General features: G+C 29.1%; 2 protein-coding genes across 3 annotated transcripts; one reads left to right on the top strand and one right to left on the bottom strand.

Moving 5' to 3' along the window:
* On the bottom strand, window positions 3,909-8,832 carry LOC109345528 (telomere repeat-binding factor 1). 2 transcript variants are annotated; one of them, XM_019584584.1, is made up of 7 exons: window positions 8,702-8,832; window positions 7,812-7,989; window positions 7,431-7,648; window positions 6,774-6,858; window positions 5,246-5,329; window positions 4,565-4,915; window positions 3,909-4,217 (listed from the first exon to the last, which is right to left on the bottom strand). In XM_019584584.1, the coding sequence occupies exons 2-7, from the start codon at window positions 7,959-7,961 to the stop codon at window positions 4,179-4,181; spliced, it is 927 nt and encodes a 308-aa protein (XP_019440129.1). In that variant the 5' UTR covers window positions 7,962-7,989; window positions 8,702-8,832; the 3' UTR covers window positions 3,909-4,178. The 2 variants fall into 2 exon arrangements, with proteins under 2 accessions (XP_019440129.1, XP_019440128.1); XM_019584583.1 differs by having other exon boundaries at window positions 7,812-7,991; window positions 8,705-8,832.
* Window positions 10,256-11,213, top strand: LOC109344600 (DNA polymerase delta subunit 4-like). The gene is made up of 2 exons (XM_019583362.1): window positions 10,256-10,355; window positions 10,911-11,213. Exons 1-2 carry the CDS (start codon window positions 10,256-10,258, stop codon window positions 11,186-11,188), a joined length of 378 nt encoding a protein of 125 aa, XP_019438907.1. The 3' UTR covers window positions 11,189-11,213.

Raw genomic sequence — 12,588 nt, 5'->3', positions numbered from 1 at the left:
CAATAATTCACAAAATTAATTGATGGGAAATAACTATTTAAATTCTAGAAAACGGAATAAAGACATTAAATGACAATCATGTCTAATAAATAATGCTAAGAAATTCATTTTTATCTTCTCTTTATCTATATTATATATAAAGCCAAAACTTGAAATAACTTCTCTCATGGTGTAATTTTCACTTCATGTTTTGCCCTTAACATTATTTAATTTTTACAAAAAATCATATAATCCTAAGCAATCATTACCAACATATTAGCTAACCACACATCTCACTTTAAATTAAACAATATCATAAACACACAAAAAATATAATATAAAGTACACCAAAATCAAATATACTCTAAATCTAAAAAATGAAATATATAAAAATTGAATATATAGTATCATGCAATATTCGTCGGCAGATACGAAGTGTCTGTACATACTAGTATTGATAATAATAATAATAATAATGCATAAAAACAAAACTCATAAACTAAACTACTTAAAGAGAAATAATCTTTAGAGATATTCTTATAGAGAAGTATATATGCTCTATCAATATTATTATTGAAAAGAGAAATAATCTTTGGAGATATTCTTATAGAGAAGTATATACCTCTATCAAAATATAATCATCAATCAAATCCTAAAATTAAAGGTCAAAAATTAAAATCAACTGAACAATTTATGTTAGTAAAAAATGTGTTCACTTTATAGAGAATTATATATGTTCTATCATTATTATTATAAAAAAAATTGTTTGCAATAAATAAGTTTTTTAATAATGTATTAGTTTAAAAATATTGTAGACTTCACATTTAATGTAGAATGGGGAATCATGAATAATTTCAATGCAATTAAATATGGGAACAAATGTTTAATTTTTAGAAAATGAAATAAAAAATCATTTAAGGGTAATCATACCTGGGAACATCTAGATTGATTCCCACTTTTTTCCTCTTGTACATCTAGATTGATAGGATAAATATTGTAGGTTTCACATTTAATATAGAGATTTGAGGGAACATGAACAATTTTAGTTCAATTAAATATGGGAAACAAATGTTTAATTTGTAGAAAATGAAGTAAAAGTCATTCAATGACAATCATGCCTAATATTTTCAGTTTGAAAGTATATGTCAAATAAAAATATTAAAAATTTTAAGAATATAATGATTAAAAGATATTACAAAATGATTATGATGATCCTGACAACAAATATATATAGAACTTTCCAGAATATATGTGTTAGACAATCATTTGTGTGAGGACTGAAGAAATAAAAATAGAACTGAAGAAAGGAAAATATTAGGGGAGAGCAAGACTCGGCTCGACCCGTAGACCTGTCTCAACTCGTAGATCTGTCTCAACCCGATAGCTTAGGGATGGGTCTGACCCGTCCAAATAAGTAAAAAGGACAGACCCGGTTAAAAGAGACAGACCCGTCATCAAAAAAGGACAAGTTCGGGTGTATGTCTGGGTCATCCGGTTCGTCCCTTACAGTTATGTATCAAGAATAGTTAAATAAGTACCTATCAATACCCATTATGTTCATCTAACATAACTCAAATGCCTACAAGAATACAACATATCAACATCACTTATCATATGATCCGCATTCCTTACCTTTTTTTCCTTAGCATGCAACCATGAATCTTGATTGATAGAAAACTAGTTAATTTATGTGAACTTTTTAGTATTGGCATGTTGTTATCATTTCAATTCTCACGTATTTTTTATCATTTACCATAACACTTCATTTGTGTTCACACTTGACACTTGACATTTAAATTGTTCTAAAATTTTCAATATCTTCTATATATTGATGTATGTGGGATGCAAATTTTAATTGAGTTTATATATAGATTGTGATAATTTTTATTGTGTATACTTAAAGATTTGAGAAAAAATCTATGTTTGTCATTTTCTCATTTTCCCGCCCGGACTTGTCTCTATCTTGACATGTCTTATTTTGGATTCATCTCTCACACGTCTCATCCTAATTAAGGACATGTTCGGGTTTAAAAATTAATTCGACCAATATTTAGGGACGGGTGAGAGACATGCTTAATTCATCCCAACCTACCTATGCTCACTCCTAGAAAATATAATGTAGGATCAACATAAAGACAACATATATGTTTATCATCATATGCATGCATGGCACAATAAATACTATAAACTATTTCCAACTTATCATTGGAACATAATTCTTTAGTATCACTATTATTTCCCACTTTTCTACTGAAATTGAAAAAATATAAATATTTATGAGAATGATGATGTAAAAATGAAAAATACATACTAAATAATAATTATCAATTTGTTGACATATACCAATAGAATGCACGAATTTAGTTATGAAAATAATGAAGTAAAAATGAAAAGAGTAGCATGTGAGTTGATTTAGTAGTTAAAGATGATAGATTTGTTGAAAAAAAATTAAAAAAAAAATTATCAGAAGGATGAAGTAAAAATGAAAAGAATATTATAAGTAGTAAGTACCAATATGTTGACATATACCAATAGAATGCACAAATTTAGTTATGAGGATGATGAAGTAAAAATGGAGAAAAAAAACTTCAAAATCATACATGTGAGTTGGTGAAGATGATAGATTTGTGGAACAAAAATTGAAGAAAAAAAGAGAAATAGTTATGAGAATGATAAAGTAAAAATGAAAGGAGCAGAAAATCATATCTATGAGTTGGTTTGACATTCGAAAATGATGAAGTAAAAATTAAAAGAATAGAAGGTGATACGTGTGAGTTGGTTTACGTTGAAGAAGAACATTTGTTGGACAAAATTTAGAAAAATGAGAAATAATGTTTAGTTTGAGTTGAAAATATATTAAGAAGTGAAGAAGAATATATTTTCAGAATTTTAAAGTTATTTGTCAAATTTCCTCTTTTTTGGACACTTATCATAAATAAATAGTGTGTAGTTTAGGAAATTCATAAACCCAACATTTTTTACAAAAAAAAAACATCTACTTCATACACTTGTCACAAAGGTAGAGTGTCTAGTTTTGTGTAATTTCAGTAGTCCTTATAGATAGTTTTGGAGTCCAATAAGCTTTACTCAATCCAAGGTAACCCATATTTAAAAAGGATAGTTTAATTGAAAAAATTATTTTAAAGTCACTTACCAATAAAATTCTCAAACATTAACAAATTCGACTTATAATCAGAAACAGAACAGGGTAGTCTTATCTTAAAGCACCTGCCCCTAAAATGGCATACATGATAAATATTCATTCTATCATTCAAAATTTCATGTTTAAAATTAGAGAAAAAGATGTATGTACTAACAGTGCAAGAGTTTTTATATTATTATTGTATCATTAACCATTTATTTTTAATTATCATTAACTTTTTAGAAAAAAGTAATCCAAATAAACAGTGGAGGATGCATTAACTCTGTATACATATTTACATTGTCAGTATATAAACTTAATACTCTTTAAATTATACACATATATCAAGAAAACATTAAATGATGTGAAATTTTAATATATATTGGCTAAAATATTCTCATGTATGTCATTGTATGTAAATAAACTTTGGTTGGCTTAAAAAATTCTTTATAATTATATTTTTAACTTAAATACATTTTTTTAAACAAACACAACTCATAACATATAGAATAACACATATTGTAGGACAGAAGATTGTGTTCCCTTAAAAAACGAGTAATATTATATTCTCTTATTAAATCTTCCTACTAATCATTATACCGACAAAAGAGCAATATATATCATCAATCATTAATAAATAAAGTATCATTTTGTGATATGTCATTTTTTGTTAATAGAAGGATTAGTAGGAAGATATATCATTTTTCAACAAAAAAAAAAATTAATAGATGAAAGAGATACATAAAGGAGAACCCCATATTCCTTTCCATTTTATTTATTTTTTTTCTATTAGAAACTAATAAAGCTGTATGTTTTTGAAGAAATTTGAACAGATTCCCATTCATCTAAACATCTACTTTCTACAAATGGTACATAGAGTGCTAATATGCAACAAACATAAGAAGAGTTCTCAAGAAATGGCAAGAAATATTCAAACAATTTTTGTTATCTACATAGGGGAAATCCAAAATTTCAGAATTCTTAAAGCCTCCAATATAGTGAAACATATAAAACATAAACAATGGCAGTAAATGATAAAATATGTATCCATTGCTCCTCATGTCCCATTCTTCAAACTTCCATCAAGAGGGATCATCTACACATTTAAAACCACAAAAAGAATTAAATTGAACATACATTTACTTAATAGAGACATTAGAGAATCATCAAGCAGCGAATTGGAATGTGTCGAAAATGTTAAATCCATCCACAACTGAATCATATGTTTGATCATTCTGAATGATTCTAGTTTGAGCAAGAGGTGTGATCCCAATCTTCATAACCAGGTTATATGAAAAAACAAGTAAAATAAAATTCATTCTCCCTAAGTATATTATAAACCTTCATTCTATGTCATTTTTCTTCTAAGTTTCATGTAAAAGAATCTTCTAAATGTCCCACAGATATTTTACAGTATCGCAAAAGAAGTAAAACAAGTTTTACCATATTTGGGGTGTCTCGCCCTTTCATTGTTTTCATTGCAGCTTCTGCAAAAGCTTCTGCTGCATCTGCATCAGCTTCTGCTGCCTCTGCTTCCCTTGCTGCCTCTTCGGCTTCTGCTATGGCAGCTTCAGCTTCAGAAACTGCTCGAGCAGCAACTGCAGCTGCCTCTTGCGGAGTCATGGACCTTATCTTTGCTAACTCTAAATCTATCTGAGACTTTGTGAGGACATTGACCTCATCCCTGTCAAATTTCATAGAGGCTTTCTGCCTCCCATCTGTTAATAACATGGGTGAGTTTCTTCTTCTGTCAGAATATGCTGGAGTAGGTGCAATTCTATACCTGCGTTTTACCTGAAACATCAAAGTCAGCCAAAGGTTAAGATCTCATGAAACAAGTCAATATAACTGCCAAAATGATGATGATAGATAGAAATGGGAAACTAGGCTGATGTAGTCATGGTAAAAATGACAATTTCCTCGGCTTTTTAGGGAAATAAAAAAATAATATTGGACTCTGAGAACAAAATAAAAATTACAGACCCAGCCATGAAATTCCATTTCATAGTAGTCTAGACATGTACTATGGATGAAATTGTGTATGCTTTGTATTCACATCATTCAAACAAGGTTTGCATAAGATGGATATGAGCTGTGATATCATGAACATGTTCAAATATATACCTTGATCAGTGTTCCACTTGCTGTCAAAAACTTTAATTTAGATGACAGCAACCTTTTGAAGTCTGGAGGTGCCCAATATTGATCCTACATATTACAAAGCAATGAAATTAAAGATAGTTGAAAGCAAAATGATCCCACATATTGCAAAGCAGTGAAATTCAACCGAGTTGAAAACCAAAACAATATAACATATCTTGAAATATAAAATAGGAGTATCCTACCATGTGGAATGTTGGACACTTCAGTTTCACAAGTTGCAAACAGATACAATGCCATTCCCTACAACAACCAAGGTTTTTACCACTAGGTTGACATCACAATGTCTTGTCGTTAATTACAATGTCATTTCTTAGCCATAAAGACAATTGGTTCATTGAAGTTGAAACACATTTTTAAGCATCTTATTGTCGTATTCGTATAAACTGTATTGATGTCACTAGATGCTAAACCAATAAAAAAGGGAGAAGGGAAAAAGAAACTGAGCCAGCTAATGTATAGAATGAGCCCACTTCACTGATCATATTGAACTAGATAGATGGCTTTCATCGACATCTAAAAATTAGTATAACAATAATTCCAATTAAACAATGCATGATTAGAAGTACCACATGTCATCATAGAGAGCTCCAACAATTTTATATCTAACAAGAAACTTTCAAAAGAAATGCCAACCTTGCTGAATGGCATCGCTGGCATTACTTAAACATATTCATTAACACTTCACATGGATAACATAAATTAGAACTCCCAGCATTCCAAGGATGAGGAATTTCTTATTTCATAATGGATAAATGGTTTCAACCACATCTTTTCCCTCCTTCCGCTATATATTTTCACAAAACCACTCCCCCAAAAAGAGGAACCTTTAACCCTACCTAACAGCTTGCCTTTAGTCTCAATTACATTGATCATATATCCTCTTTAGCTCTCTTCTACTTGCTAAAAGTCTTTCGCTCAGCCATGAAAGTATTAAACTTGCACCCTGTCTGTTGGTTGAGTTTCTGTAGGTTGCCTCTCATTGCAACTTCTATTCCAATTGGACCACTAATGTGTCTATTGCCACTTGTGCTTCCTTTTGACTTTATCCTTGAGGTTTCTGAAGTACTCTATTTTGGTTTTAATGGATCATTCCTTTTAGTTAGCTGTATAGAATAAGTTTCCCCCCCAATAAACCTAAACTAAAAGGCCTACCTTGCTTTTCACGATGAAGATTAGAAAGGAACTTTGAGACCGCATAGAGCTCTACTTATAAAACAATGGACAAAATGTTGAGGAAAAATAAAGCAAGGGACTAGACAGTGAAGCATTACAGACAAATAGAACAAACAAGCTATTAATCTCGCTAGGTGGGTCGGCTTACAGAGAACACAAATAAAAGGAAAGAAAGTAGAATGAGAAGCATTATAGATTTTAGTTTTGTGACTCAAAATAAGCCACGTCTACAATCATAAAGAAAAACAATGTGCTAAACAAAGAATTATATGGATTAACATAACAAGCAAAAGTTAGACTTCAAAGTCAGAATTACCTCTATGAAAGAGGCTATAGTTGTCTTATTAGAACCACCGTTCTCCTTCAAGGTAGTTATTGCTTCAACTATAAGGTTATCCAACCTGTATAATGTAAACGTGGTAAAACATCACTGTTAAAATATACATTAAAAATTACAAAAACAAAAAAGATATCCTCAAAAGTAAAAATAAATGAAACCTTTTAAGGATGCAAGCAACACAAGAGAACGTGATCAAGGCAAGCATGCCATCACTTAAATCAATGATCTTAAGAGCAACCACAATGGTTGTTCTTAAGGTCGTTCTTAACGAAATAAAAACATTTTTACTCTGTTCTCCACTGTGTCATTGTTATTTTCTGCTTTTTGTTTTTAAATAAGAATAATTCTTGGTTGTTCTTAGTCAAGGGAAAGTGAGGGGAGAGTTAGATGTTGTGGGGGGAAGATAGATGTTGTGAGACCCAAATAAGAATAAGAATGATGTTTGCTATTGTGAAGGAAAAATAGATGTTGTTAATAATGTGTGGAACCCAAATAAGAAAGAAGATTTCGTTTGCTGCTGGAGATGCTCTAACACTTGCTAGTCAGTAAGAATCCCTAATTATATGAATTTTTCTCAAACCAGGTAGACAGATATAATAAAATAAATTACTAGATCTGATCAAAACAGCCAACCTTACTATAGACCTTTTCGGACCAGGAAGCTGCATCATATCTTTAGAAAGTTGAAAAGGCTTATCATCAGCAATTTCTTCGTCACTCGGAACTACAAGAGTGATAGCCATGGAGTTCTCATCATGTCTTGGGGTCTGATGCACCCTTTTGACTGCTAATCTAGACTTCTCCCTGGAGGTCCATCCATTTGCCATCACACTCAAATTTCTCCATTTATCCTATCCACACCCCACATTATAACCATACAAACAAGTCAACGTGTGTAGTAATATAGATGTTCCAACTTAAATTTATTAGAATATACAAATTCACACTACTAGAGAGAATAACCTCTTCAACAAAACAAAACACCGACAAAGACAACTACCAAGATAACCCAACCTTGAGATCCACGTTTGACCGCAAATATAAGACACCACTAAACTCTGGATCCTTGAGTATTGTACGCCATTTACCAACCCCATGCTTAACAACTCCAGCTTTCAATGCTGCTTCTTCTTCTGATGTCCATTTCTGCTTAGGAGCACCCATCAGGAGTAGCAGAGAACAACTATCTCAGCTGCAATAGCCAATAATACATTATACAAAATTAATTCAACTCTAAATATATAATCACAAGGTTTGCGATTTATAAGACACTAGAAACTCTTACTATTATTCTAAACAGTCATAAGTCAACATAAATACAGTCTCAAGAATATTTAAACTTAGAGCATGTTTTGAAGATCACTCATCATCCAGTAATTGCATAAACCATGCCCTCTGTGCTTGAAGAATTTTAAACTTGATACTTCCATTTTTAATTCGTTGACTTCAGAATTCAGACACCGAATATTTCAAGAAACTCAACCAGTAATTACAGTTAAAATCCTGCCACAAGCCCTCATTTCATTCAAAACACTCCATTTCTTGGTCATGGGGTCTTAGATGATTGTGTTTACAACACATCACTTAATTTCTTAATCCTACAGAAAGGAACAATCTAGAGCACTATTCCAAATGCAAAAATATTAATCCAAATCTATTCTCAAAGCTGAAGATGCAAGCAAAACCAACAAATCCATTCTTATATTGAATAAGGAGTAAAAAAGCTACAGAAACATGCAAAACCTCCTTTCCAACAAAATAACAAACATCGCAATTCAACATCAACGTAAAACACAACCATGATTGTGGAAATTAAACCCTAATTTTGGTACGTTCTAGAAAACCCTAATTTTATGAGATTGAGGGAAAAAATATAATTTAAAAAATATATTAGAGAGAATAACCTGAATTGGTGTTGGGGGATAAGGAATTGAATGAAATTGAAATTGGAATTGGAAATTGATGAGTTCCAGAAAATGAATAAGGCTCTGTTTGGTTTGGCACAATGATGAAATGCAGGGTTATCGCTGAAAACAATCATAAATGTAAAAGGACGTGAAATACTCTATTTCTTTTCGATTGGTTTCGAATAAGTATCGTTCATAAAAATTAAATATTCGACTTTTGAGATAGAGGATGTAGTGGTTCTTACCCATTAGAAATATTTTATTTATTATAAATAAATTTAACTAATTTCATTATATAAGAAAATAAATTTAACTACACTTTCATTATATAAGAATTTGTTTTGGTAAAAAAGTGATATTTTAATGTTTATAGTTGTAATTAAAATAAATAAGTCATAAGTTAATGTTTATAGGATATATTTTTTAGTTGACTTATTAAGTTAAAGTTTATAAGCTTAAAAATTATTAAAAAAACACTAACTACTCTTATAATCTTCTTTTGTGTGTTCTTGACAAACAAGCACTAAATTCTGGTTTTAATAATAAAGAAAAATATTGGAAAATTTGATATTGAGATATAAAAACTTGATCTAAGAATTAAAACATTGGTTAAATTAGTTTTAAAGTTAGCTATTGTCGAGTAAATATTTCACAAATTAAATTGATTGTTTTTCATAAAGAATATGTCTAAAACCATTCAGTAAGTATATGATATCCTATAAAAATTTACTTCGGTTGTATTAGTATGTGAGAAGGATAATAATTTTTATTTGCATTTAGTATTTACAAATAATAATATTATTATTATTGATGATAATATTATTAAATTTATTCCATATAAATATCTATTTTTGAAAGTCATTAAACAAAAAAATGAATGCACGGATTATAAAAGAGTAAACAAAACAAGTCACTTAGATAACTATACAAGTATGAATGTGCATTTGATTGAAGCAGTTTTGAAAAGTAATCAGATAATTTGATTTGGTTTATATATGGTATATGCAATAATAAACTAATGTATAAGATATTGTTTGACTGAGATAAATCAATAAATATTATATGATTTGACTTAATTTTTAGTTGGTATATATAAAAATAAAGTATGTACCCAAAAAATATAAAAATGAAGTAATAAATCTACTATTAATTAATAAAACTATAATAATATAAAATATTAATAATACTCTATAAGGGGATAAAAAATAAATAGAATATCATAACATAACATGTGTCAAAACACTCTTAGAATTAATTTCAAATTGTATATAGTATAGATATAGATCAGAAATAGATTATGACTAATTTTGATTTATAATCTTTTTTTACTAGACTAATTTATTTTGAGCCTTAAAAAGTGAGCAAACAAAAGATTCTATCATAAGTATTTTGAATTTGAAATTATCCATTTCTTAAATAAAATCATAGGTTGAAAACTTCAAATTTGAAGTTCAAAAATTCAAATTTTAGGTTTAGATGGAAAAGCTAAACTAACTAAGTTATGTTGTGCTTATTTAAACAACACTTATCTCCATGTAGAATAAGAACTACATGACAATGAAGAGATTCTATAGGCAGAGGAAAAAAGGTGTTAATAATAAGCCTTCAAAGTCTAGGAAGAAATCTAAGGTTCCTACTACCCCACTTCAAGGTAATCAACATTATTAATATTCATTACTTGTTCATGTTGAAGTACAAACTTGAATAATCAAATTACATGCAAAATTATTCAAGTATCCTTAATTTCTCATTGCCATTGCCCGTTCCAAATTTGAAATACCATTTATATAAATAAGAATTTCCTCGTTACATGATTTCTTCTTCATATAGATAGATATAAACTTGAATAATCAAATGGCATGTAAAATTATTCTATTATGTTCATGATTTTACAAATGAATTCAAGTGATACATACTTAATTATCATCAAAAAAAAAGTTTTGAATTCGATATATATATTTAACCATAATATATGCATTGGTATTGATATTGCATGAGTTTTACACATTGTCGTTGTATTATTTATCATTGATATTTAATTAACATTGACTTTTCAAAAAACAATTCAAATAAATAATGAATAATATAATGTCTGTATATAAACGTCTACTGACAATATATAGATTTTATACTCCTGATTATATATGATGATCAAATTTAGTATGATTTTTTAATCAAAAATTGATTTAAAATTGTTTATTTACAGCTAAGTATGATCCAAAAGAGGAGATATTAATGAAATTTGACATGGACATGACATATGGTCCTTGTGTTGGAATGACAAGACAAGAACGTTGGAAGCGTGCACAAAATATGGGTTTGAACCCTCCAAAGGAAATTGAAAGTTTCTTGAAAAGTGACATTAAAGACATCAAAATTCAACTAGAATGTTTGTGGAATAAGAGGATACATGGTTCTTATAAGATAATTGAGTATTTCAATTTTGATAATAGCTTCAAGAACTACATCCCTCTCATTTCATAGTTTAACTTTATTTATTTTACCTAAGCTACATTTCATAGTTTATATTTTATGGTGCTATCCAATAACTTATTGAAGCATCAACATTTTCTTTTAATGATTTGAAATTTATTTTGACTTTATGGCACATAATTATGAAGAAGATGATTGTTGATTAGATAAACTTTCCTAACTAAGTTTTATTAGCTATATTCACGCCCTAATTTGTTATTCATAGGTTAAAATTTAAATAGTAGCAATTTTTTTCTTCTTTCTTTCAAAAACTTTGGTGCCATATTGTCCATTATAGAGTCATTTTATTTTACGATTCATTGCTTAAATTATTATTAAAACCATTTAGTGTTACGTTCATTTAATAATTGACGCCCATTCATTATCTAATTTTAAGGAATAATTTGAGAATTTAGAAAATTAGTGTTACATTCATTTAAATACTATATGTGTTTGTTGTTATACATAGTCGGTTATAAGCTCAGATAAAAGATGAATGTTGTGGTAGATAGTAGAGAGTCAATATAAAATTTTACCAATTTTCTATGATATGAATCAATGGTATAACAATACTAATAAATCATATGCTATGAAACTATGAAAGAGGATAATTGAACAAAAGTTGATACAAGAGATGAATATTAATGAGAATAAATTTGGTTTTATACATGGAAGGTTATACCAATGAGAACCAACTTAATAGATTTGCAAATTTGATTACATTTGTCTTGGATGTGCTCACCGAGCATATCCAAGAAATTGTCGCATTGCATGTTATTACTTACAAATGATATTGTCTTAGTGATATACTTAATAGATGAATTAAATGAAAAGTTAGAATTGTGAATGCAATCTTTAGAAGCACATTGATTTTGTATAAGTCAAAGTAAAATATAGTATATTAAGTGTAAGTTTAGCAAAATAGGCAAATAAATTCTATGATAAATGTAAAATTTGAAGATAATATTGTATGACAAGTCACTATATTTAGGTATCTTGCTTGGGTCAATAATGATGAGTAAATTAACAAATATGTGAACCATATTATTTAAACATGTTGGATGAAATGACATAGTGCTTTCAGGTGTAATTTATGAGATTGAACGTTAAGTGATAAAATAAGAACAATAAAAGAAACTTTTGACGTAGCAGATATTAGAATGTAAAGTTGGATGAGTGAGCACACGAAACGCGATAAGATTAGAAATGAATGCATCAATGAGAAAATTGAAGCAACTTTTATGGTAGAAAAATGATAAAATCATGCCTTAGCCGAAGAGAGAAACCACGAAACCATTTGTGAAATGATAAATAAAGAGTTAGAGAGCTCAATATCCTTTTAATAAAGATAATTTACGATAGAACATTATAATGTCATCAAATCCATATACTTGACACCATCTAGTGAGATA

The sequence above is a fragment of the Lupinus angustifolius genome, chromosome LG04 (genome assembly GCF_001865875.1).
Source record: "Lupinus angustifolius cultivar Tanjil chromosome LG04, LupAngTanjil_v1.0, whole genome shotgun sequence".
Lineage (NCBI taxonomy): Eukaryota > Viridiplantae > Streptophyta > Magnoliopsida > Fabales > Fabaceae > Lupinus > Lupinus angustifolius.
The sequence above is the reverse complement of the archived record's forward strand: the minus strand, read 5'-3'. Positions and strand labels throughout refer to the sequence as shown.